Source organism: Drosophila simulans, chromosome X (assembly GCF_016746395.2).
Source record: "Drosophila simulans strain w501 chromosome X, Prin_Dsim_3.1, whole genome shotgun sequence".
Taxonomy (NCBI): Eukaryota; Metazoa; Arthropoda; class Insecta; order Diptera; family Drosophilidae; genus Drosophila; species Drosophila simulans.
In genome coordinates, this window is record NC_052525.2 from 20,473,667 (window position 1) to 20,501,337 (window position 27,671).

The 27,671-nt window shown below is 41.4% G+C and overlaps 2 protein-coding genes across 7 annotated transcripts; one reads left to right on the top strand and one right to left on the bottom strand.

The window, feature by feature from the left end:
- Positions 1 to 56: 56 nt before the first annotated feature.
- LOC6726568 (blood vessel epicardial substance) lies at positions 57 to 27,247 on the top strand. 6 transcript variants are annotated; one of them, XM_016174233.3, is made up of 8 exons: positions 540 to 804; positions 6,256 to 7,348; positions 20,222 to 20,379; positions 20,449 to 20,551; positions 20,622 to 20,771; positions 20,885 to 21,026; positions 24,872 to 24,904; positions 25,663 to 27,247. In XM_016174233.3, the coding sequence occupies exons 2-8, from the start codon at positions 6,803 to 6,805 to the stop codon at positions 25,725 to 25,727; spliced, it is 1,197 nt and encodes a 398-aa protein (XP_016040233.1). In that variant the 5' UTR covers positions 540 to 804; positions 6,256 to 6,802; the 3' UTR covers positions 25,728 to 27,247. The 6 variants fall into 6 exon arrangements, with proteins under 6 accessions (XP_016040231.1, XP_016040229.1, XP_016040233.1 ...); XM_016174231.3 differs by lacking the exons at positions 540 to 804; positions 24,872 to 24,904; positions 25,663 to 27,247 and adding exons at positions 57 to 321; positions 21,803 to 23,785; XM_016174229.3 differs by lacking the exons at positions 540 to 804; positions 24,872 to 24,904; positions 25,663 to 27,247 and adding exons at positions 300 to 321; positions 21,803 to 23,785 and having other exon boundaries at positions 6,259 to 7,348.
- LOC6726567 lies at positions 7,780 to 12,656 on the bottom strand. Its single transcript, XM_016172288.3, has 3 exons — positions 11,702 to 12,656; positions 9,045 to 9,298; positions 7,780 to 8,671 (listed from the first exon to the last, which is right to left on the bottom strand). The coding sequence occupies exons 1-3, from the start codon at positions 12,304 to 12,306 to the stop codon at positions 8,223 to 8,225; spliced, it is 1,308 nt and encodes a 435-aa protein (XP_016040234.2). The 5' UTR covers positions 12,307 to 12,656; the 3' UTR covers positions 7,780 to 8,222.
- Positions 27,248 to 27,671: the final 424 nt, after the last annotated feature.

The window sequence follows — 27,671 nt, forward strand, 5'->3', positions numbered from 1 at the left end:
TTATTGTTTCCTTTTTAAGCACTTCTTTTGGCTGCTCATTGCGGTTTCTTCGGCAGTTAATTCTCGATTTATGATTAGTTACTATTAGTGAGTCACCAAAAGCACGGCTGGTATTCGAATCGGCAATTCATAACCGGCTGTTGCAGCGCTTATATCCCAGCTGTTTTCGGCTCTCCGTGGGAGCGAGCACGAGTAGGGAGCAGAGAGCGAAAAACCCATTTCAACCACCGCACTGTGGGGTACGATTATTATTTATTAGAAAGTTGTCAAAATTTGTCTAAATACGTTTAGACCGCAGATGGAAACTAAGCCAAAGCAAACGTAAGCACAAAATAATAATGAAAAGTTTAACAATTTTATATAAATCAAGGAAATGTGACTAATTGCTTTCAAAACCATTAACTTAAATGCTATTGCACTGCTTTAAGCTTAGAGAATAAAAACAATTTTTAAAAGTTGTCAGCTAGTACGCAATTGCGACCACTGTGCACCGCAAAATTCGTTTTCATTGCGGGAGAGCGAATGAGAGAGAGGGCGAGAGAGAGCGAGCGACAGCCGTTTAAATTGCCATATATTTCCCATATAAAAGCACCGCTGCTTCGTGTTTTCATTGCCTTTTAAAAAAATCTCGAACAAAATATGACAAGAAAACATCGGATGAATCGCCGGGCAGGAAAATCACGGTTTCCACTGAAAAACTACTGATAGTTATCAGATATCCGAAATATATGTATATTCAATCGAAACGAGAACCAATCCCCGAAAAAAACGCGAATCGGAGTAAATACAAGTTGACTTCTGCTGGTAAATAGAAGAAAAACTTGTACCTAAAACAATGAAAAACTCACGTGTCAAATATTTAACAAATTGCTCTCGCTAATACATGGGCAAGCCCATTCCCATTTGCGTGTGTGAGATTTACTAGTTCAAATCGTTGATTTTTTTTAGTGGCAGCTTTGTTATGTGCAATATATACATAGATATTTACATATGTATTGTGTGTGTGTGTGTGTGTGTATTTATTTGCAGCGTTGTTGTTGCTGTTTTTTTTTTTTAATTGAAGCCGCGCCAAAAGTAATTAAATAATAACGATGGCAAGCGCTTGTTTGTGTGTAAAGTGCAGCAAGAATGGTGAAAAATCGAACATCAACACGCTTTTAAAAATGCATGTGTTATGTATGTGTATATATCGGGACGTCACTGTGTGCGTGCGGGTGTGGGCAGCGACGCCGGCAGAGGCAGCGATTGCAGTTGCCAGCACGCATCCAAGAAGAAGAAGAAGAAGAAGAAGGGAATCGAATTCATGAGGGGAAGGGGGCCGGGCAGGGGGTAGGAAGAAAAGGAAAACAAAAGCAACAAACTCCAACTTCTGCATCTGCTTCTTCGTTCTCTCCTCCTTCGGCCCACCACTCACTCACACCCCACCCACTCTCTCAATGTGTGTATGTGGGTGTTTGCATTTGCATGGCATTTCTGGCATGCAACTTCTTTGCGTGTGTGTGTGTGCGTATATTTATGGAAGTTTTGTGCCTATAGGCGAGAGCAAGAGAGAGAGAGAAGATCGAGGCACTACTATTTATTATTATCCAAGCTCCCAAAAATCGAACATTTTGCAACAAATGGAGTTGGACTCGTGTTTTATTGGTAAAAAAAATCAATGAAGTGACATTCTCATTTCCGATTGTAATCCAATAAGATCCAATTGGGATGAATTGCTTCCGTAACTTCCAACTTGACGATCTTATGGGTTCCAAACTACACGAAGAAGGGGCAAATGGGGATGAAATTCGTTTTTAAAATTCCTATTTAAAAATATATTGGATCCAAAAATACTTTATCAGTGGAGAATAGCTCTGAAATGAGTTTCATTGGAAATTCGAATTCCACTTCTAAGATCTAAAGCGATAAACAAGACATTGCTAAGCAATCCAAATTCTCATAATTCAAATGAGAGCCCAAAAATAACGAACGAAATGTTCGAAAAATAATTATGCATTTCAAAAATATCTGGTGGGTATTTTTGCAATAAACTGAGAATTAAATTCCTTGGTAAAAAAACAAACTTTGGTAAAGTCTAAACAAACCGTAAAGTTAAAACCCTATCTCATCCAAACGGTTGGATAACTGAAAGCCATTTGATATCGCAACTACGGCAGCATTCAGATAAGATAAATGAACTATGGAAATGTTTCCTTATCAGTGGTTCGGCTCTGGATGAAAGTCTTACTCCAGCAGTTGATGATAACTGATATTCACAATTGAAAATTTCCTATCACTAAGGGCTATGACGTAGCTGAAAATGTTAGTGGACCGACCATTAGTAAGGTAATCCATCAATATTCCATGTATTCCATGATGTCGACCATTTCCTAACCCATTTAAATGGCCATTGAGTGATTAAGTGTTTTTGTTTATTTTTTCTTCGATTTCTGCTTTCGCCTCAAAATAATCTACAAAATTTTTGCCGTTTCGGGCCATAAAAACGATGTAAAATTTAATACGGCATATAGGGCGAGACAATGTTGCCTGTTGTCTGGTTATTGTTATTATTATTTTTGTTTGCACGTGGGAAACGGAAATTGGCGAGGGAAAAAAACGGAGGACAGCAAAAAGTTGCCGCCGTTTCACTTTCGGCTCACCACCACCGGTCTCCACTTGCCCCACCAAAGTGGTTAAAATTTACAAATAACAAAGGGAAACACAGTTGGGGAATCTTAAGAAATGCGGCCAGCGTTGTGTTTTACACAATTAATTCCACGTAATTAAGCCTTTACGAAGCTTATGACTTTACTGTCTGCTCTTCCCTTTTCGCCCTCTCTCTCTCACTCCCTCACACCTTCTCTGTCTTATTGTTTTTCGTTTTATTTTCCCGTTCCATTTCCAATTGTTGCCATACAAGTTCCGCTTCCAATTGGATTACGACCACAATTTGTCTGCGGGCCAAACACCAATTAGAATCGGGCGAGATATGGAATTGTGCGGGCGCCTATAGCTATAGCTCTACCGATATCTGAATGCCCTTTATTTTTAAAGCACAAACTTCAAGAATTTTGATGCATTTATGTATTTAAACATTTAGTGCTTAGTTAAAAATACATAAGTGAGGAAATGTTGAGTTTAGTAAATATATATTTCCTCCTATGATAGTTTTTTCCTTGCTCAAGAAGGGTAATTTCCATTTCGCTTAATGCTCCATCTATAAAACCCGCGACTTTCTCCATAATTATAATCATCTGCAGGGAAATTCGAACAAAAAATCGCTTACATGTAATAGCCAAATGCCATTTCTCATTAGATGCCCCCCACGACGATTTCACGATGATTGCCACTGAGCAAACATCAATTGCTGGACAAAGCCAATCGATGACTTCGTCACGAAAAAAAGGAGGGGATATGGGGTTGGGGGAGTCAAGAGGGACTCCATATCGGCCATTAAACCCACACTTTTCCAATATTGTCATTGGCCACTGGCATGTCATTCAACCCACCCTATTTCACTGTATTTTCACCCGGCGACTTTTCCTTTCTGCTCGCAATTATCAGCCGCAAACTATTGGGATTTTCGCAAGAAAAGTCTTTTCTATCGTTCTTCTAAATTAAAAAAAAACTTTGAAAATTAACTGCATTATATGAACCTAATTTAAGTCTTTAAAATTCCTCAATGTTTTAGTTTAGTTTTGAGCTCTTAGTTAACATAGTAAGTGTAACTTTTATGCAGGTCATTTCATAGTTTTTATTTATATTTTTATTTATTATTTTTAAATTTAGTTTCATGTTTTCTTTTACTTGTACTACATATTTGTTTGTATTTTTTCTAGTTTTTGGATCTTGCTTCGTTCGCATTGTACCCATTTCACTTTTGGTTATGGACTTAAATTTAAGCGAAGTCGCGCTTAGTTGTATTTGCATTTGTTGTTTTGAATTTTTGGTTTTGTTTTTCGTGTTGTGTGTGTTTTTTTTTTTCAAGGCAGCAAAGCGATGACTTCATCTTCTCTGCCCACATTTTTGTTGTTGCCACACAATGTGTGTGCGTGCGTTGGTGTAAATATACCCTTTACAGAGAGTATTTAGAGTTTTTGAGTTTGGACGCGCTCGGGAGAAAGCATTAAACCAATAAACCAAACCAAGATCGAAGATCCAAGATAAGAAAACCAAACCAAACCAATATAAGATCTGGAATATTTGGACTTAGATTGCAGATTCAAGTAACACCTAACACAAACGGTTACGACCGTTTGAAAAATGTTTTTCCTAATTTTCTGGCCAAATTCTACCTATATATATTTCAAACACCTATCTATACTTCAACTACTAGCTAAACTAAAGATTTTTCGAACGACGTCAGAAAAAAAGAGTAATACGTATATCCTCCGCTAGGTGGCGCTCGTCGGTATTCAAGAACGGACTACTCTTTATTTGCTACCCTGTAAGATATTCGGAATAGAGTATAGGCCAACTTTTTTGAAGGTTTCTTTGACCGGGGCCAAGAACAAGCACTCTGTTCTCTATTCTGGATGGTAAATGTTCGTTCCGTTTCTAGGGTATTTGCATTTCGGTAACACTCAGCTGAATTACATTGCTTTGTTGTGTTGCTGCACACCCCCGAAGAGTTGATGATAATGACGAGGAAGTGTTGGCCTTGTTTGTTTTTGTGACTGATGTGTGTCACTTGCCACTATCATCATTATCGTTATTAGGCGCACGCCAAAGACATTGTGGCAGTGCAGTCAATATGCAAAGTGTTGAGTAACCTTCAACACAGTCCACATCACTGGCGCATTATGATCATCATCGTGGACGTCAGGCTGCCTGTCATCGGTTGGTTGACCACTGTCAATAATCACACTGAGAGAAAATCCTGTAGCGTAGATGTGTTCTGGTAAATTAGAATTTGAATATCGTATCGCCATCGTGATCGGGTCAGGATTATCGTAATGCAACATTATTTATGTGGCATTGTCGAAAAGTGTGGAAATGTTATCTCTGTGCATTTCTTTTTCTTCCAGTGCATGGGCGACCACGAACTTTGCGACATCAAATTGATTATTTCGATGCCCTTCTTTGTCGCTCTTTTATCCACAATTTCTCCCTTTTCTTTTCACGCTATCTTTCCTGCTCGTTGGCTTTGTTTTATTATTCATGTCCAGGCCGGAAATGTTTCGTTTTCGAGTCGCACTCACCAGACCAACCCCAATACCATAAACTATATGGGTACCACGGACCGGACCACAGGCCGTATATGGTAGACCATGCCCTCGCCCACTTTTGGCCACTTTCCCAGTGTTTTTAGTTTTTGTGTTCGGCTGGCGTTCTCTTTTGGGGTCAGCAAACAAAACTCGCACCCGTTGTTTGCTTTGTTCTATATGTGTATATACTCTCTGGAGTGTTTTTGGCCAAGTTTTGTTGGCCTGGTCGAGTCGGAAACAGGTTGTGCGGATCTCTGTCGGCCGAACAAAAAAAATAAAAAATAACATTGCAGATAGTCTCTGCTTCCGTGAATTTCAGTGGATTTGGCTATGATTTATACCCGATTACCGTGATTTTTTGTAGATTTTCGCATGATATACAGTATTACGGGTTTCTGAGAATTCATACGCAATTTTGGGTGCGTCTTGATCTGAAGTTACGAGAAGAAGTCACGAGAAGAAGTCACTGAATTATGTACTGGATACTGACCACATATGTATGTACGATTAGTCAGCCGAGATTCATAATCATATTAAATGTTTATAAATGTTATAAACAACTCCGATGAATACTCACCGCCTTTGTTGCATTGTTACTAATCAGTTGTATTAAATTCCACTGGAGGTCTGTAATGAATTTTATAAATATCAATCTCAGTAGTCAATAACAAGTTACTTATTGAGGGAATAAATAATAAACTCTTGAACTATAATTCGTTTGAATTGCATTTCTATTTGTTCGTGAACAAGTTTTTCGTTAAAATTCAGTGCGATCCCCAAGAAAATGTGCATATTTTTAATAGGTAGTCAGTTATCTGATATCCTTTCCCTAGTTTACTCAAATAGTTCAAGGAGTGGCTACACTCCGAGAACTGGGGCATTCACCAGCAGCTGAAAAAGTTCACAACTGGGCTTTACTGTGTTGCAATATCCATTAATAGTTAATTAATAAATTGCCCAAGCTAATTACTCTCGCATTTATTCAGCAACTTAACAACACTTAACATTTCGTTGCCTAATTCGTTGCCTTTTGAAACTTTTTTGACAACGTTTTTTGAATTTCTTTCAGCAGCTGCCTAAGCGATGCAAAATGTGACAGGCGGCAGCAGCAGTAGCAGCAACTGCCTCATCAAAGGTTACGCCGCAATAGCCCCAGCTAAATATTAAACTAAAAAACAGAAACAAGAGTTTAAGGCCATGAACTAAAGTAATAAACGGCTGAGCTGTAAAATGCAAAGTAATTCAAATTTAAACTAGCTGGGACATGAACCGCAAGCAACTGTACATTCGAGACACCAACCGCGAAGCACAAACATTTTGAAAAGGGCAGCAGCAATAACAAAACCACCACAAAGGTTGATGAGGGAAACCGCACGTGAACTACAAACAAAATAAACAAATTAGGAGAAGGATAGAAAGGCGGAAGATAGACAAGTGCTAGCGCAAACAGCAAAAGGCAGAATTTTGGCATTGGCTTAGCGGGGACAAGAACCAACCAGTACACCAACCAATTAGGCGTTTAGCAATTGAAGAAGACGTGCTGCAACCAATAGCTCAACGATCAGGCTGAGGAGAGTGACAGACTGAAACGAAGGCAGTTCGCCTGGATTAACGGAATGCCCAGCACGGCGGGCAGTGCGGCGGGCGTTGGGATGGGCGCCCTGATCAACAGTGCCGGCAGCAGCGCCAGTAGCGTCATGGGCATCGGCATGGGCAGAGCAGCTGCTACGGGAGCAGGAGCACCAGGCAGTTCGGGATCTGGAGCAGAGGCCTCCGCCGGCACTTTAATCGCCCAGAGCACGGCGGGAACGAGCGCCGCCAGCAGCGGAACCATGCCCTGGGACAACAATGGAACCCTGCGATCGATCAATCCCGGCGACTGGTCCATCGAACAGAGCCTCGGGCCACATCACCTGTACTTTCAGCTCGGCTGGGCCTTTCTCTTCCTAGCCTTTTTGGCTCCCCACGGTCCCTACGGCGCCCTGTGGATGCGGGCCATGCTGCTCATTGGCTGCCTGATGATGGGCATGCATGGCTACTTGGTGGCCTTTGCAAAGGACGTCATCCTGTGGTCGGGCATGGGACTTTTTGTCAACTTCATCTATCTCGTCGTGGTGCTGTGCCGGCTGAGGCCTGTGCGATTCGAGCAGGAAATCGAAGCGGTAAGTGATATTACATATGTATGTATGTGTACCAAACCTTCAATCACGTTTACAATCATAACTTAGAACAATAATAATAATAAAATAAAAGGAAACTTAGGGACTTGCTGAAGAATGACCTCAATAAACGTCTTTAAATAAATCCATATTTTAAATTTAAATTTAAATTAATTTTTCCAAAGCCGAGAAGTAGGCAACCAGTGTTAAAGAACTAAGAAAAAGAATCATTTACATTTTACACATTGATTGGATATTTTTATTGATTTATTTTTTTTGTGTTTTTGTTTCTTTTTGTGCTTTTTTGGTTTTTGATTTTGTTTCTTTTGTTGTTGTTTTTTGTTTGTTTTAATATAAATTACATTCACTTAACATCCGCACTTAAAACAGAGAAAAACATAGTTTTCGGTGGATTAATAAATAACAGAAGAAAATTAATGAATGAGAAAAAAAATAGTATAATTAATTATCAATAGGCTATTAATTAATAACTTCTTGTAAATTATTGGCTATCAACTATAGGCTAAATGTGCTGTGGTTTGCGGGCGGGTGTTTTGTTTTGGGAGTTTTGGGCTGAGTTTATCACAGGAAATCAGATTGGAAAGGTCGCCGCAAAGAAGGCGTCCTTGGGAGAAATTAAATATTTTCGTGCATGGGCGTATGGGTGTGTGCGGGTGCGGGGGTGTATGGGTGTATGGGGCGGAGGAAGGGCATTTGGGGCCGGATGGAGGAGGACCAGTTCGAAAACTCAAGTGTTCAATAAGCCATATAGATTTTGAGACATTTATCGAACATGGAAATACAGTAGTAGTAATGTGTGTATGCGTGGTTATGTGGTGGAAACCTAAATCTATAAATTCTTCACTTCGGGCTTGCCTTAACTAAGGCGTATTTTCGATGCCAGAAAATACAGCTGCAGGCAGGTGGTCAGCATGACCGTCATATTGCCAATGGCGATGGTCATGTGGATGCGCCGGAATCCCTTGTGGATGCGCTGATAGTGCGGGCAGTCGACGAGGTCGCCCTGGACGAGGCTGCCCACCTCCTGGCCACTGCCGATTGCATCCTCGATCCTGTACTTCTCGTGCATCAGCTGGAGCATCGGTGGCACCAGGTACAGGCGCACCACCACCTCGATTCCCGCCGCCAGGGCCAGCGATCCCATCTGGATGCCCGCCGATGTCGTCCATCCGCTGAGGAAATACTTGGCATACACCACCAGCATCGTCAGACTGAGCATGGCGTTCAGGGCGAAGTAGCGCGGGAAGAGGATCTGCTGGCACTGCCCGAAAACGTGGCGGGGCAGAGAGAAATACAGCGAGAGTCCTGCAAGGATGTGCAAAAAATTAGATTCGCTCGTAAACGGTTTTCACTGCCCAACGATTCTACAAAATGTAATTACGATTTTTGGCGGACTGGCGCACAAATGAAGCGAGTGTTGATTGGCTTAAAGAAATGTATTATTACAGTTGATCTTGGCAATGGAACCAGTGATCAGTGACCATTATATGCTGAAACCATGACGAACTGATGGCTAGTTATGGCTAGACCATCTTCACAGTACTGTTCGCTGAGATGGGTCAATGAATTTCCTGAATGGCAATGCATTATGTGCTTCATCTGGGAAACAATGAATGTTTGGGATGCTCATGTGTGATCCCTGAAGATCAGAACAGTCCTGCGCTTTGGGGACACTTACCCGAGACAAATGTCATCCAGATCTGAGACCCAAAGTGGGTGGCAAAGGCGCCCAGGAAGACCAAGGCCGCCATAACTCCGCCCGTTGCTGTTCTCGTCGATGCTGCTGTTGCAGACGCAGCTGCGTTCTCCGCTGCTGCTTCTGTTGCTACTGTTGTCGTTGGGTCGATGAGGTCGCGTCCCACAGTCATCAGCACAAAGGCCAAGATGCAAACAGCTATCAAGTGTGCTGGCTGTGTCGTACGCGTCAGAATTCTGCAATGGGAGAGCGAGCAATGTGTTCGTCAAATAGTACTAATTTAAATTTAGAAGTTAGCATTACTTTAATGAAGTTTCAATGTTGGAAAAGTAGACTAACTTTCTAGCAGAACATCGGCATTTGATCGAAATGTATCGAATTGATCGTGCAGTATCGATTATTATCGATCACGGCTCAAAACTGGGCTTCTGTAAACTTATTAATATATGTACATATGTACATATGTGTGTTTCTGTCTCAAGGCCATGTTATCTGTTTTTTTTTTTATTGAAGTGCTTTCGTGACGCTTTCGGTTCAATTCTTGTTGTGAACTTATAACTTATAAATGCAATAGCTACGCAATTGACGTTGGTCCAAACTCCGCGGGAAAATGGGCTATGGGCTACCCACGTGGCCCTCATGTCTGATTAGATTTGATTTGCGGCGAACTTTTGCACCGATTGCGATCGTGCGAATTCGCCGTCTCCCTTTCCCACACGTTATGGCTATCTCTTTCTCTTCGTGTCTACGCATTTGTTGCGTCTCCGTCTGCCCACCCCTTTCTAGTCTGGCATTTTGCATATCCGTCTGTTACGTTTTTATGTCTTTTTTGCACACTTTTTCGCCGTTCGTTTTTGTTTTTGTCGCGCGGCGAATAGAGCCCAAGTGGCGTACGTGCGCAAACGCATGCAACCGAATATTGTATATTATCGCCGCCCCCCACTATTCCCCTCTCTCTGTTGCTCTCGAGGGGACCAGAACTAAAAGCCAGAAATTGGCAATCTCTACGCGGTATTCATAGCGAAAAAGCGTGGCTAATGCAGCTTTGCACTTGCACTTGGGGCGAATTCAGTGGAATCAGCTGGCGACCAGCTGATAAAACGATAAAACGCGGCGAACGCAGCTGATTTATGGACAGGGGCTGAAGAGAAGACAGCAAGTGCATGCAGTTGCAGTCAACATATTAGGCCAGCCACAAATGTACAATGCAAATATTGATTTAATTCATTTGTTCAAACTTGCCCCACTAAATAACTCAATAGACAGCAATAGACAGCACAGCAAAATCAACATCTTCCTTGCACGCTACAGTTTTTCCCCGGACTGTACGCACGCGAAAGCTCTTCCCGATGACGTACGACCCGGATCGCACTTTGCACTCCAGCAGGTGGTTGCTACGAGAGCGGGTGATTCAGGGCGTCTTAGGGAACTCTATTGACTTGTCGTCATAGCGCCCCACTGACCGCCAGATAACGACCGTTTCTAGACACACCCCCGCGCCACCCGAGTTCGACTTATCGCTTGACATTGAGTCAGCATTACGGTCAAGGCGAATATCACTAGATCGTATTTTTAGATTCACGCACTTGTCGTTAGTAATGCGGCCTAGAGGCCCAAATCCCCGTGAATCAGCAACAGAAATTGGGGCTTACGTTAACTGAGGTTAGGAAAGGGGTTCTTCTGGAGGTTCCCGTCACCTACACACATACACATATTGTACTATGCAATTTAAATTGTTCCACTTCTTGGGGTTCCACTGTGGCGATCGATATCGTGCAGGTCACGAGTTTGGCGTCTGCTGCCAGGCATTATCAATGGGGTGCTAACAATCTGTTTAATGGACTTCGTTGTATGTCGCTATGTGGCCAAAGCTGCTCAAATCAGTTTAGTAGCTGTGACATTTTGGTTACACATATTGTTAAACTTAGTCATACTTATGTTAAGAAGCCACTTTGGTGTGTTAATAGACCAACGACAGACGTTTCTTGTGTCTGCTGTTTGCATAACGGTTGTACGCACTAGACAACAGCGGACGGTGGAAAAATCCGACGCCTATATTTGCATTTATAAATGTCAATATAGGGGCGTGATCAGCATGATCCGCAGCCGTGACAATGAACTGATAAGAGCTGATAGTGCAGCCAGCATTGAGGATTTCCTTCGTCAGCTGATGAATTTATTATTGGTGCATATTTAGTAACAGGGGGCGTGCAATATGCCGACCAATGACCGCTACAAAACAATGATTATGATATTTACAGACTAATTTTACTTCGGGAAACTCAATCTTCTCCCGTAATTATTTACTTCAATTTTCTATTTTTAGAAGTATGCAAATACTTTGTGATTAAAAGTACAAAATATTCGCCGTCAACGGAGTAAAACTACCAATAGTTAATTGGATTCGCAACTGAGTGGTTAACAGAACTAATGGAATAATAGAAACTGCACTAAGAGTCAAAAACCTTAAGTTAAATATTTTTAAGTGACTTAAGTGGCAGTATGCGAATATATTAGAAAGTTTCAACGGAACTCTATCTCCTAAATTTTTAGCAGGTAATTATTGAAATGAGACAACTAAGGAGTCCAGTTGAAAGATGATGGATGTGCTTTAGGGGGGATAATGGAGGGAGACTCACGTGTACAGGCGACTGGCCTGCAGCTTGGCCACCAGGCAGGTGATTCGCTCGGACACCTGCCTAGTCATCTGGGTGCCGATGGCCAGGGCGTCGTCCATCGACGGCTCCATGGAGCTCAGCTTGCGCTGCTGTTGAGCCTTCAGGGCGGCGGCGGGCGTGCTGGTGGTCGAGGACTCCTCCTCCTGCAACTCCATCTCCTTGAGCATCTGCTGCTGCTGCTCCTGCTGCAGCTTGCGAAAACGTGGGCAGAATCGCAGGAGGTCGCTTCTGGGTGTGGGGGCCGGTGAGATGACCTTTGGACTGGTTGTCACATCCGCCGACGGCGAGGATTTCAAAACGGTTTCGGTAACGCCGCTATCCTCGCTATCGCTGCCGGTGACCGACGAGGAGGAGGAGGAGGAGTCGTCACTGGCGCTGCTGCTTAGCTCGAGTTCCTCGAGGAACTGCTGTTCCCTCTGCAGATCTCTCCGCTGCTGCTCCTTCTTCTCGCGCTTCTTCAGCGTGTACTTGACACTCTTCACCGCCTTCGATGGCATCCCACAGGCCATGTAGCGCTCGATCTGCTGCTCGTTGTTTTTCTCCACGATCCCTGAATTGTGGCACATCTTTGCATTGGTTTCTGCGGCTCCTCTTTGAATTGGTAATCCTCTTTAGATGCTCTGTATTCTTTTTGGCACTCTTCTTTGTCTCGCTTCGCACAGCAAAAAAATGTATTGGGGTTACTTAACTTTCCGTTTGGCTATATATATTTTGGATATTGGATTTGGGATTTTTCTACACCGCGCTTTCGGATCGGCTTGTGAATTTTGACTGCGATTTTAACGTGGGGTTGGGTTAATTTCTGGGGTGGGTTATTTTTTTTTGGATTCCGGGGGGACCAAGTGCGACACGCGGCGCGTTGAGGTGTGCGATTTTGAATGGGAAGTCGCCGCTGCCATTAGCTTTTATATATACCGCCGACAACGCCAGTTCTTGCGCCGACGGCGCTGCCCGCTCTGCTTCCGCTCTCTTCGGACGCGGCGAACGCTCCGCTCTCTTCGGGATCTACATTTTGCACTCCGATCGAATCGGCGGAGCTGATGCAACAGTGGGTCCAATGGCGGTGCCCAGATCACCATGATCGCGTGCTTTCTTATCCGCAAAGTGCATTTGTCTGTATAACCGTGAAAGCCAAACGCTTGAATAGATGGCTAAATTCTTATATCGTCTAGAATCTGCAATCTACACAATCATCTCGAAACCATATATTTGAATACTACCAATACTGGCATGCATATTTCCAACGCTTGGAAATGAAAATCAGACAATTGAGCAGATCTATGATCCATAGATCTGTGTCACTGCAATCCATATAGTTATCTTAATATAATATGTATGATGTTTTAGCTATCGTATACAAATTAAGCCATATATTCAGACAATCAATCGTAAGTCGTATGATTTAAAATGGAACCGAACAGATAAGATTAGTCAATTGGTCTACGATTATTGGCATTGCTATATATCAATATATATATAATATATATATCATTGCTTTCAATCAATTTGAAATATTTTGGTTTTTTTTTTTAACATTGGTGTTAACCCACTTAAGCCGGACTGCTGAGCCCACTGTGCGATGCATTTAAACTGGATTATCCCAAAAGAGCGGCCGATGGGAGGCTGGGCTTCAGCTGGGGATCTCTTAAATCCAGCGAGGTTCTTAAGAGAGCCGCCGCCTTATCACCAGCGAGTCTCAATTAATGGTGGCTGTCACGCTGCGATCGTTTGGCATTATATGCCGCCTTATAAGCACCTGACAAATGGATGCCACATGTGAATAGTTAGTGGCCCAACCTTCAGACGTTTATTTTTTCGCCAGAAACTTTCCAACAATGTTGCGCCGAAAAAGTGTGGAGTCCACAGCGGGATGCAAATGCCGTGAATTCCTGCGACGTCACCAGCGCTCGAGCAATCCCCGCCTAATGCACACATATGCACACATCCATATACACTTTGGATCCACCGATTCTGGTTTATCACCAGTGAGTCGTCGGTTTAAATTCGGCGAAGTGCTTTCGATCACTTGCGTCGTGGGATTCGTTCTTATTTCGATTTCGGAGAAACTCCCCAACGGATATTCAATATTCTGTTACCCATACGGGGGAAAAACTTTTCCGGACCCCGGATCTTGTGGGTATTAGACACATTTGCCACTGACGAAAGACATCTGCAAGAAATCACAGGTGAATCATATGGAAAAAAAAACGTTCAGATTACTCGATGAATTTAAGTATTAATTATACTAAACGGTAGTTGAGCAAGTAACTAACTAGCTAGCCATACATGCAAACAAAATGCATTTACAATTTGATAGTAGATCGTAGCCGCAACCCAATTCGAAATGCTAATGATAACGAATATCTGGTTGGGTGAATCACCCAGTGATTCAGTGGGGCTCGGCGAGGATCGCCTCCTAGCCAGATCAGATTAAAGTCCCCCACTGAAAGTGACCACTTCTTGCGATGTGTGGCAAATCTTTCGCCCAAATAATGCGCAGAGAAATGAAAGCCCACGCAAAACGTGCTGGCAAAAATAGAATAAACGAACTGTTTACTCGATTAAAGGTCACTTGATTAAGCTGGGCGCGTAAAGACTAATCATGGCCAATCAGCGGACCGGACCCTGGCAGTATCCCCGATCCACCCCAGCACCCTGCGATAAATCCGCAGAGCCGCGATTCTTGAGAGCCACGATGAGTGGGCAAGAAATCACGGCCAGTGCACGATGTCCGGCCAAATTGGGTGACCAAAAGCGGATTTAATGGCAGTATTTGTATGCACCGTAAGGAGGCGATCGGCCAAAAACGATCGGAGGAGGGATCTACGTCCGGCCAGACAAATCGAAGCGGATCGAAATGGTTGGTGGGAGTGCGACTGGGATTTGAACCGCAATTAGATAATGAGCAGTTTGTGGGCAGCCATCGAACGGCGATCGACGCGATCGGCCATGCCAGGAATCGAATATAGAAAGTACTCTCCATGTACATCTTATCGATTCGAGGAGATCCCCTTGTCATGTGCCGCACGTTCCGCGAGTTGGCGGCTCCAAAGAAAAATTGAAAATAATATTATTAATGAATGAATCGAATCTTCAAGTCGAAAATCTGCAAATGGCAGTCAATCGATCAATCAGTCAGTCGAACAAATCAAGCAATCCAAAACGAGAGGGTAGCAATTTACCAAGAATGTTGGAACAGATGATCGTTTAATGGGTCCAAATATTCCGTAACCCTTTTTCTATTCATTCAAGTTGAAGCTAAACCATAAATTAGCCAGTCTGTACTTTAGCAAAGCAATGAAAATTTTGATATAATAAGGTGTTCCCTTAAAGCTAACATATAATTTAAATTCCTTGCAGTGGTAACCCCAAAGAGATACATCATTGTGATAATTTATATATTTTACTTCCACTAAATCAATCACCAAATAATTTGTGATATGTGGACTGGTTAATGATATAACGATTAAGAGAACTATTCATAGAATTTGGACATTAACTAGCTTATAAATTATTTTAGACCACGTGGCACGGAATGCCATAAACAATACGAAATTACATTAAAAAAATTACATTACATCACAACAGTAAATTTATTATACATCAATGCTTCTCATGGTGAATAGCAATGTGATGTAAATACAATTGGTAGCGATGAAGACGAGGATGAAGATTAACTATTATATTGTCTATAAGAGTCTTATAATAACCATTTGTATTTCGATAATCATGAAGGTTTAAGATATCGTCAATCGCCATTCTGCTGTGCTTTACCATCATTTCATCATTATTCATCATTTTTCGTTGAAAATTTGTTGGTATCTTCTTTTCACTCGATTAGTGTTTATAATTTTGCCGGTTTGCTGGTGTTTGTCATCGGACGGCAGGGGTACGTGGGCCAAGTCTGGTTCGTTATTCCCAGCTGGCGTTGTGGCAAATTCCACTCCGTTTTACAACCAATGCGGACGTGCCGGCCGGCTTTCGCGTCATATGGGCCAGCAAACGCGGACGGATGAAAGGTGGCCGAAAAAGAGCGGGTCGGGGGATCCATTGGACGGCTAGGGGACACTCGGTGATGTTTTTCTTTCTGCACCTGACGCACACCGAGCGTTTATGCCGAAGAGAGGAACTTGGAGAGCCGTCGAACGACATCTGCGTCAGCATCAGCTGTCCCATGTGGCATTGATCCGACAGAAGAGGGCGATGTGGTCAACACACCCACACCACCCTCTTCCGCCCCCCCGGTACCGCCTCCTTTTCCACACCCACCCACGCGCCTTCACTCAATCATTGTCCGAAGTGCGGCGTAATCCCTTAGTGGAATAAACAAAAACAGCGACCCACGTGAGCGGCCTAAGCAGATCCAGATATAAGGGGTACTGGGTGCCGGCACGCCCATCACCCACCGCCTTCCTTCCAGGAGTCACATGAGTCACCTAAATCACCCGGGAAATGAGACGCAGATCACTGACAGCTCAATTAGCACTGAAAATGGCGGGGAAATTAAATCAATTTGGGGGCAAAGTGAAGCAAGGAAATAAATGGGTACTGTTATGTTTGATTAAGAGATTCTTACTCTAATACGGATAACAATATGTTTGTATGTATGTTATATGTTCTTAAAATTTCGCACACATATTTGTTTTTCAAGATGTTTGAATGTAATTACTACATTTTTGTGCACTTAATAGTTTTTATGGACTTACCTGGAACATTTCAAAAGTAAACAAACGTTTGAAAAATATAATTAAGTGTGCATCATACCCTAAATAGGTTATCAACATTTCAGTCGCAGCTGAAAATGCCCAATTTTGGTATTTCACCATTTGCACGGCGATTTTAACGGTTGACGGCCGTGATAAGCGACCAGAGAGGGGCGGAAAACTTCCAGAGAGTGGGAGAGAAAACTCCGCTGCAGTTTAGTCGGTGTTATCAGCAGCAGTTGCTTGTTGACGGCAATCGATTCAGATTCTGATTCTGATTCCAATACTGTTTACCAGCTCCATTGTTCACACAACGCCGTCGTGTGCAGCGATCGACATTTGTTTGCGTTTTTTTTTTGTTTCAACTGCCCACTGTTGCCGACTGCCCGTTACTTCTGCGACTCTCTTAAAGTCGAAGAGGTAGCGAAGGAAGAGAGCCTCTCTTTGGGGGGCTTATCATCAGGTTCAATGGCTCTCGTATGCGAATGAATGCTTTCCCACCGATCTTCATCGCTCTCTCTCTATGATCTATATGCGCATTTGGGCAGGTCAGTTCGGAGGGAATAAGAAGCGGAAAGAGACATAAAACAGAGCCATAAAACCGACGATCGATCGAGTGGGGAAATAATTAAACCCGATCAGCGATAATTAAACCGCATAAGTGTCCCCATAATGGATCGATCGATCGATCGTCATCCGCGGCATGCCCCATGAGAATTCTTCGCAATTAAGAGGCTGCGATCGAAGAATGTTCTTCGCGGTGATCTTTGGCTCGGTGGGCAGATTAAGACAATCAGTTGGCGGTAGAATTCCAGAAGAATTCCTCCAGTTGTTAGGCGTAATGAAATTATTAATAAACTGCTTATGCAGATTCCGCCATTAGAAAAGAATAATATAATATTTATGTTTAATTTGCGATTTGCTATTGCCCTAATTACTTAATTAATGCATTTATAAACTAAGTTAATTGTTATGAACAGTCTTTAGATAACACATTGATTTTTAAGAATATAGCACGCACGGTTGAGTTGAGTTGAGCCCATTCCGGTAAACGAAAACGTTGGATTGATCCTTTTGTTAAGTGATCAATTGATCAATTCATCTTTTACCGGATAAACTTATTCAGGGCTTCAGGCCCAGTGAATCCTTTTTGGCCATTAGTCAATTGAATCTGCCTCGGGAGGCAACTGTTCCGATCTCATTCAGAGATTGGCCAAAGTAGAGCATTATCTCTGGCCGACGATCGTTCGCAAATTGCTCTGTTTCGGTTTTAATACTTATGTGTACTTTTTTTTTGGAATTCTTCGCTTTCATTGATTTCAATTTGCAAATTGCGAGCGGTACAGCGGAATGGTGCTTTGTTTCCCACAGCAAAGGAATAACGACCCCATCCCCGTTCCCATATTCCCATTCGACGGCAGTCCATCATGTATATGTGGCTGTCCAGCCGGCAGTTCATCATCATCTAGAGGCCGCTTATCTGCGGCATCTGTGCACAGAGAGAAATTCTTGGGAATTGGACGCACGCTTGTGCAATAAATGGTCTAAAAGATATGTAGTTACTTTGATGTTTAGAGTTTACAACCTACTCATAAAGGATAAAACCTATATCTTTAAAGATGGTCAACCGAATTGAATTATTATGATTCAATTCAGCTTGCCTGCTGGTCAGCTGATCCATTGAGCTGATTTGATTGGCATTTTAGTTGATGGGCTCAGTTTTTCTTAGTGTATCCGTATCTGTGCCTGCTACTCTTCGTTCTCAGCGCCTGTGTGGATTTGGATTTCATTTGTAATGCTTTTTGTGGCTCTCTGAGCTGCGCTTGGTGCTTGGTGGTGGTGCTCAGTGGTTCAGTGGCTCGGTGGTTTGGTGATTCGGTGGCTCTGTGGCTCTGTGGAGACTGGCCTACGTGACTCGGGAATCCGCGGCAATGTCCGACGACCGACTGGCGACCGGCGACTGTTGCAAATCGAAACGATTCGCTGGATCCGCTGGATTCGCCAGCAAAACCTGCCCCGGATCACAATTTGTCCGACGCCCGGGCAAGCCTCTTGATTATGTTATTTATTTATTTAGCCATGCTCGTTAATGTTTAATGTTATTGCCGCGCGTCGCCTCGGTATGAAAAAATTAAGCGACGAAATCCCATCGAAATAAAACCGCATTCGCATTCGGGCCACTTTGAAAGTCCTTTCAGTGAAGTCGACTTCGTTGCACCCTGACCAAAAACTTATTGTTAAGTTATTATTTGTTGTTAATCAACTGGTAAAAGAATTGAAAAATTATAATAAAATAAAATACCTACATCCATTTGAAAAGTATAGAATGTCTTCATATTTATGCAGTATTATTGCTAAAGCTTTTGCAACTCAAAAAATGTCTAAGATATGTTTTATCCAAGAACCTATATACCTTTCAGATAGGGTTGCGGAAAATTGAAAACTGCTGGCATTTCATGTTGCGAGCTGCAATACGACCACCTCCGATGTTGCAGTTGTGAGTGCTGGGAGCCCACCTGTGGAGCAGAGCGGGATCGGGGGCTAGAGCCGGCCAAGCTGGCACGTCTAACGGCTGCGTCAGCAAAACGCACGATATTTTGCATGGAAACAAGTTAAAGTTGTCGTGGCGTGTGGCTGTTGCTACCACGAGTCTTACATTTTGGCCATGTGATCGCTGGCTTGGCTCTTCGATCTCGAGAGGGTTGGGAACGGGGTGGCGTGGGGTGGGGTGGGGTGCGGTGGATCCCCAAAAACTGGTCGCAGCACTATCTAGCTGACAAAAAGCTCATCCACGCCCACGCTACATAAGTACACGGAAAGAAAACAGTCGCAAATGAAGTAGATGTTCTTTTTTTTTTGAGAAACCTACATACATATATGTTTTTCCTGACTTTGGGTTTTTGAACTAAACGAAAGGACAAGTTCCTTTGAAGTCCTTAGCAGCGGTCGTTTCTCGCAGTGTAGCCTCATTTAAATGAGAACAGAGAACATGGTGGGAAAAGGGGGCGTGCTCTTGTCGTACTTGACGCAATGCAAAGCAGTTAACACTCTCGATTTGCGATAATATTTGCCTATTTCAGTTGCTTGTTTGTTTGACTTTCAGTGCTGAGTGTAACAACATCTACTTGGCAACAGCGATTGTTGTCCTACTGATCTCCATGTGAGTCTTTTGGCCAAGAAAATAGGAAGTTTCCGTTACTTTGGTGCATCTTTTATTTGCCCACCCACTTTACTTTATTGGGCACACGTACATATATGTAAATTATGGACACGTTAACTGGGTAATATGTATTATGTGGCCATCAGTTTAGAACCCATCGATGCATGAGTAGAATACGTGGAAAGTTTTCAGAGAAACCTTGAGTTTATTTTATCATGAATGAAGTACAAATATAAACATGCTTTCTAAGTAAAAAATACATTGTTTTTATCAAGTAAAAGCTATTAATCATTTTTCAGTAAATATTTATTGAACTGCGCAAGTTATGCTTAATGAACGTATTTTTAATGGGCGTCATTGAATGAATATCAAGATAAGACTCATCAGCAAGCAAATTTGTAAAAAATAGTTACCAGGAGCGAACAACGCTAAGTAAAATTACTTTAAAGTTAAGATATACATTATACAGTATACATATATATTATTATGTTATTATTATTATATATATTATATGTATACAGTAAATACATTATTAAACGTAAATAATATGCAAATAAACACATCTAATTGATCTGTAGCTGTCGCCATAACCATTAACTTTATCGACTCCATTTGCAGGTGTACCTGGCACTTTTCCAGCCGCTGCACGTGACGCGCCACCAGTTCAAGAAGGTGCTCAACTGCATGAAGGTGATACGTGCCCTGAAGTACCAGGAGGTCTACGCCCAGGAGAAGGTCACCAAGGTCGACAGCCTGTCGCTGGTGCTGAGCGGCAAGTGAGTGCCTAAAGGAGTGACTTCCGCCTTTGGCTAATATGGCTAATACCGATGCTCTTTTATCCACAGACTGGTGGTGTCGCAGCATCAGCGCGCCCTGCACATTGTGTTTCCCCATCAGTTCCTAGACTCGCCGGAATGGTTTGGCGTCTCGACCGATGACTACTTTCAGGTGGGTGTGCTTGGTCAGCAGCTCTACTGACTCATTAACCAATCTGCGTACTTTTGTTCCACCACGACAGGTCTCCATCATGGCCATGGAGGAGTCGCGCGTGCTGATCTGGCATCGCGACAAGCTCAAACTGTCAATTATGGCCGAGCCCTTCTTGCAGACCGTCTTCGATCACATTCTGGGCCGGGATGTGGTCAAGAAGCTGATGCAGGTCACCCAGGTTAGTGCCGTCATATGTGTTCTTTCATCAAGAACTTCAATTTGATAGTCCATTATCACAAGGTGTTATTTATAAACAAGTCTTTGGTAATCGCTATGCCCTTTCGATTCTAGGTGAGCGAGTCGATAGCCAGCAATGGCTTCCTGCCCTCTGGTGGATATGCTGAGGATGCGGAGGACAAGCCCATGTTGATACTCAAGAAGAGTGTGGATGTGGGACACGGACTGACGGCCCTGATCAACCGGCAGCTACAGGGTGAGTGCAGACCCCTTGACCCTTGACCCGATCGGCTCCCTTAGCCATCTAAACACTTCTAACCTAGACCTGTACAGCGGCGGTTAACAAAATAGTAGCAATGCATTAAACCATCTAGATTTCTGTCAATTGTTCAACCATTTTTCAAATGGCTTGACAGGCGTAAATTAATATTACTTCAGATTCCAAAAAATTGTATTTGTAGCGTTCTAACATTAACTTACTTAACAAAAACGATCTTCAAAAGCAAACATCCAAATTTGTATAACCTTTTTAACTGATTATTATGTACGTTGGTAGTCTTTAAAGTCATAATCACCAATTTAATGATTGAACCATTTCATTGCCTTGTTCTGTAAATATTAAATATAAATAGTAAATATAAATATAAACACAGAAATGTGCTATTCAAATAGTGTTGTTAGGATTTTTAATCTGTACTCCCAGTATTATTTTAGTGACCGCTGCTGTGGTTAGCTCTTCCCCACGCTTTCATTAACATTCTTGATGTTTGGGGCTCTTGATTTCTCCACTTCGACTTTGTGTGTCTCCCTCCCCCTTGTCGCTATCACTCTCTCTCTCTCTATCTATCTCTGTTTGCACGCTTTCTGCATGGCGAAACAACATAACTTTACTTAAATGAAGCCCGTATCTTATAGTTTAACTTATGATTTTCCATTTTCGTTTGTATTATATTTCCTGCGTATATTTTGTGCATTTTTGATTTTTTTGTTTCGTTTTCTTTTACCTGTTCTACGCCAAAACTCTAATTTTAGACGAGCATGTTCCTTTACTCGGTCGCACGTACAAACAACAAGAACAACTACTACTACTGCAAGAACAACTAGAACAACAACGCGTACAAGAAGCAACAACCAGCGCCAACAACATCGAGCAAAGTGCAATCTGAATTTATGCAACCGCCCGCTGCTGCTCAACTTGCCACGAACAGAAATCAGAGCACCCATCCGTCCCTTCACCTTTGACCTGCACAAGAACTACCAGAAAAACAACCCCACCCACACATGCAAACAGCCATCAGTCATCAGTCAGTCATCAATCATGCGCAGCCACACCAACAGCAACATCACGATCATCAGAAAAGCGAAAAGAGCTGTCGAAGAAATCTGGAAGCTATCCATCTAAATCCGCATCCTAAGTTCCATATATAATAATCTCATCTTTAGCATAGCAACTAGCACTAGCTAAACAAGCATCTAACACATCTAATCGTTCTAATAGCCAACTTTGTACTACCCCACAACTGCAAACAATTAGCCAGAGACTTGAGTTTTGTGTAAAGTAATTGATTTGGGAAACATAAACTTTTCGTCCCAGCGGAAATGTACTAAAACACCGTGTTTAGAAGGCTTTAGGAACTTGGAGAAGTTACTAAAGAAGTTTACAGACGTAAAAATTATTCGCCATTTCCCCTGATACCCCTTTTTAGGAGGGTTATTCAAACACATAAGTAGTCTTTTATCAAACGGAGGAAAAAGCTTATATATATTTGTAAAGTAAGGACTAAAATCTAGAAAACCGGCAGAACTGCCTAAAATGCTTTGTAGTCTCACCTGACAACTCTATTTAGCAGCGTAGAGAAAAACACAACATAGTAGACCGTCATTAAAAACAAAAAAACAAGAAAGATCTTGGCGCGCTAAAACTATTTAATTAAACCCGTACCAATATACTTGTACCCCATAAAGATAAGAAACCAATTATTTCACAAAGGAAACACAAAAACAAGTAGGAAACATACTTACATGGCAACACTGTTGAATTCAATATGCTCCCCGAATCCTTCGCAAAAACTATCGTTAACTGCAGTCAAACCAGTTGTAAAAATTGTAATTTATTTTGACTGATCATGGTTGTATGTTGAGTTGTAGTCAGACAAGACACTTGATTGCACATGAATTAGTTTCAGTTTGAGTGGGGTTTTCAATTGAACACGATCAGAAAGCCAACCAAGGTTTAAATTTGAAATTAATTGATCGTGGTTTTGAGTTTGAATTGAAATTAGTAATATTTGATATATCACGCAGTATACAAACATTTTATATTAGTTGAAGTTGTTGAGTACCACTAAGTAAGTAGTAGAAGATCGTATAAACGACTTTACACACGTGTAATAAAGGAAACCTTTGTAGACGCAGACTATTTTCCAAGAACCTATTATAAGTTTTCACAAGCATAATGACTAGCATACAAACTGGTTCGATTGCAGCTCTTCAGCTTCAATTACCGATTCCAGATCTCAAGATCGATCAGTCTAGTGACAGGTGACATAGGTAATAAATGAACTTTTCCGCTGGGCCAGGAGTTTTCAACGCTTTATTTGATTAAATTCTGATTTCTTACCGCTTGGCATTTACTGGAAATTTACTGTGCTGGCACATCCATCAAGTCTCTAAATCTTCCATTAACACATTATTATTTTTTGTATTTCTATATGCATACGTATTTTTCGTTGATTCGTTGATTGATTTGCATACAAATTGAGCTTGAAGAAAGCGTGAAAACTAATTAGAATTAATATCGAATAATATTTGATAACGTTAAGCAATACATAGCCTAAGTTGTTGTACATACGCTATATATATTTGCTGTACATAATCCCGAGTGCCCTCAAATCCGAGAAGCCCCTAATCAAATACTCTACTCCCCCAAGAAAGTGTAATAAACGTAGTGGAATCAATGTGAATGTAAACAAGCCAAAAACCGAAAGCTAATAAAAAACACATAATCAAGATGAAGTACTGCAGATTAATCCAATAGTCGATCCACTGGCGAGTTTCGTTTTAAGGGGCATAGGCACGCGCTCAGCCATCATTGACATCATTAAAGGCATTTATATGTTTTTTATTTTAATTCGCATTATTTGGCCTGCCGCCACGAGGAAAACAAAACAATATTTGTTATTTAATTAAACAATTTGGCTGTTGTCGCGATCGCCGCGTGCTGATTGCGATCGATTTAGCTTGTATAGGCTATGGAATTGTGCAGGGCATTCATCGTGCATTCATCGATGATCCGATCGGCTTTGCGAGCAATCATTAAATACGGAAAACCAAAATTGCAGCATGCATGTCCATAAACTCACACACAAAGTGCAGCCGACGACAGTACGCACATGCCACGCCCCTCCGCCCGGCCACGCCCCTGCCCGAGCACTTCCGCCCATTTGCAATACCTGTTTACTGGCGTTTTGAATTGCAGCTCATGGGAATATGTAACTGAGTACGGATACCCTAGTTTTTTCTTCTTACTACTGGGTAAACGTTTCGATCCAAATATGATATTGGAGTTTGTAACTCCCATACTTTTTTCAGAGGAAATATACTTTTGTAGGGCTCTAGAGTTTTGTTTATCATCACCAGCGGCGATTGACTCGCGAAAGTAAGGAGGGAATCTAAAAATACTTGCAATTTGATTAGAGCGTCTAAAAATGGCATTCGATTCCAATTAGATGGCAGGCGCTACATCTGTTTTAGAAATATATTGTAGTATATATTCACTAGATCAATATTTAATCACGTGATGGATGGATGTATCACAATCAAAGTTGTTTCTGTGTTACATTTATTCATGTGATCGATTTTCTCACCCCTATAAGCTAACCACGTTTTTCTACTGATTTTCCACGATCAACAACAAGTTTATATCTGTTTGATTTGTGATGAAATTTATGTATTTGATTTTCTATTTTTTCGGTGACTATAATTTTGTTGTATGTCTAACGTAAACGTTCCAAACCAAAACTCCATCATAAACGTTAATCAACTACAACAAAACTACAACAACAACACCACCAATCAAATCCAACAACCACCATGAAACAGCCCTGCCTAGGATATCGAAGTATTACGATTGCGGTAAGTCTAACGTCCTACAGGGAAATGGATCTTAAGTTTCGGTCACCGAAACCACAAATGCCCTTGCAGACCGATGGCTAATGCTTTTGTAGTCCGAATATTGCCTGATCATTGAACAAAAATTCCTAAATAGCGAATCAGCTTTCTACTATGGAGTTCTCCATGAACTATAAGTCACCACTTGATGTATCTTAAAGCTGGCAAAGTCAATTGAAGTTTTTCAAAAACTGCACTATAGCTTTCTTCTAGACATCAACGTTACCTTTTTGTAAAGATTTATGAGTCTGCCATTTCCCAATTAAAGACAAAACCCCATAGACAATTTAGAACTGAGAGATATTTTTTGATAATAGTCCGATTGAACTTTCAACTACATACGGAAAGAAAACCCCATCCCATCTGCAAGGGTCTAAGATGTAGACCCTAATATCTAGAAACAACAACAGCAGCCCACTGTGTATGTATGCTAGCCTGTGTGTGTCCCCGTCTCTTTCTCTGTGTACACAACTATCTCTCTCAGTTGGTGTTCAAATTTATGTAGTGTGACCGTTCGTGTGCCTGCTTTTAGATTGTGCATGCAAAAGTTTTTAAATTGTTATTTCCATTGCCTTGGGTAAGCAAAACGTATTTGTAAAGTGTTTCCCAAATTTGGGAAATTTAGTCTCCGCCTCTTCATCCTTTTATCATCCAAAGACTTCAAAAAAATATATAAACATCGTCTTCTCTTTCTTCCCTCTTTTTTCACTTGCACCTTTTAGCTGGGGATCCGAATTCTTGGCGCCTTGGAAGGATCGATGAAACGGATCACGAAACGGCCGTTTGAGAGGGATCCAGATGAAATGTTTAGACTTGTGTTTTTGAGTATTATTAGGTGTATATTTTAGGCAATACTGAGGAACGAAAGCTGAGGAAATCCGACAGAAGGGCTCCACGGAACCTGAGTGCCATGAGTTGGTATACAGAATTATTTATACATACATATATATACTATATGAAGGAAATAACAATTTGGCTATGGGTATTCTTCTATTATAGACTCGGGCATTACTTAAGATTATCCTGTCCTTAAATTCGGTTTGTGACAGTTAAAAAACGAGAACGTCACACGATAATATTAAAGCCAAAATTGTTCTTAAGTATATTATTCGGCATACAGAAAGTGTACTAATTTTATATTTTTAAATGAGTAGCCAAATCATAAAATCGTTTCTGAATTGGATTTATTAAGGTCACTCGAGCACTCGAGAAGAATACGCCTAAGAAAGTGAATGGAAATATACATATTTATATGTATACAAGAATTATACATTAATTAAAACTAGAATAGTTGCAAATTGTATTACGCTAAAACTACGGATTAGACGAATGACAAACCAAAACGAGAATTAGAAGGAAAACAACTGAATGAGATGTTTAAATATTAAATGGAGAAAGATGTATTTTTTTATTACCCTACATTTAAGAGATTACAACCGAAAGAATTCGGAGAAAGCCCAAAAGCATTAAGTGTGAAATATGCAGAATATAAATAGACGATATGTACATGACTATACATATATGAATGGGAAGTTAACGAAAATATGTTTGTGGCTCCCCGCTAGATGCAAAGTTAGAGAACATTCCATCGTTGATTAAACCTTTCAAGACCTATAGCAATCACTACAACTTTACATACAGTTCCCGCCTAAATTGTCACCTCAATCATCCACTTCCTGTGAAAGGATTCGCAACCGAAATGCTGGTTAGTCGAATGAAGTGTTCAGTTAGTTTACCCATAGACCTTTGATAGTCCTTGTTGCTTTTGTATCTATGTGCCTGAATTCATGCATGTGCATCAATCAAAAAAGTTAAATATTATGAAAGCCCAAAGGTTACTTTTGTTAAACCATGAACATTAGCTAGGTATAACAATAACGCAACCAACCAGCATAAGTACGAACGCCTACGAAAACCATAGTATATCCAAAATATTATACACTGGACCTATCCGAGAAACAAAAACGAAGAAACCAACTTAAAAAACTGTAACCCCCGCTCATGGAGGTTTCAATCTTATATTCTCGACTTATTTAAGCCGTTTATTTTATAAATAGAGCAGGAATTTGGTTTCACACCCACAGTATTTCCCCCTAAATTAAAGCGCATTGTATTGTATCGATCCCAACGTTTGTCTCATGTTAGTTAATGATTAGAAACAACAGATCCCCAGATCGACATAGATCATACACAAAACTACAACCAAACCAAACCGAACTAAACCAAACCAAAACAAATAGTTCAATGTATTTCGTACCTTTGAGCATAATTAAAAATAAAGTAAAATGGAAATGGTATAAAAACAAACTTAACATAGTACTGTTATTGACATTGTGCAAATATGCGTTGATTCTTTGACGGATTTATTTCTGAAAATAAGGTGAGTTAATGGAAGATTCTATTTATATTTCCCAAAAATTCAAAATCAATCAATATTCAATAATACTCATACAAAATTACAATTGTTAATAGTTGGATGTAACGGCTTACTGGAGACTAAACGAAAATTTCATATACAAATAGAAGAAATTTTAAAATTTTTTTTATATCCCTATTCGAATCGATTTTGAATGTAATGAGCTAATTAAGTAATCGCCGCTAGGTGGAGCTTGCGTGTCTTCATCTCCCCCACACGTCCTTTTGCTAAGTAAGGGGTATCCAATAGTTAAATCACTTGACCCTAGGGTTCTCTATTCGGTTCTCTATCCTGTCGCCAAGGAAGGGGTATCTA

What these genes read in the sequence shown, in the direction of transcription:
- LOC6726568 (XM_016174231.3), top strand. Translation starts at nt 6,803, where the DNA reads ATGCCCAGCACGGCGGGCAGTGCGGCGGGCGTTGGGATGGGCGCCCTG. An exon ending in TCGCTGGTGCTGAGCGGCAA is followed by an intron (nt 20,380 to 20,448) that starts GTGAGTGCCTAA and finishes TTTTATCCACAG; the next exon opens with ACTGGTGGTGTCGCAGCATC. An exon ending in GATCAACCGGCAGCTACAGG is followed by an intron (nt 21,027 to 21,802) that starts GTGAGTGCAGAC and finishes CTCTAATTTTAG; the next exon opens with ACGAGCATGTTCCTTTACTC.
- LOC6726567 (XM_016172288.3), bottom strand. Translation starts at nt 12,306, where the DNA reads ATGTGCCACAATTCAGGGATCGTGGAGAAAAACAACGAGCAGCAGATC. An exon ending in CAGGCCAGTCGCCTGTACAC is followed by an intron (nt 9,299 to 11,701) that starts GTGAGTCTCCCT and finishes CTCCCATTGCAG; the next exon opens with AATTCTGACGCGTACGACAC. An exon ending in CTGGATGACATTTGTCTCGG is followed by an intron (nt 8,672 to 9,044) that starts GTAAGTGTCCCC and finishes ACATCCTTGCAG; the next exon opens with GACTCTCGCTGTATTTCTCT.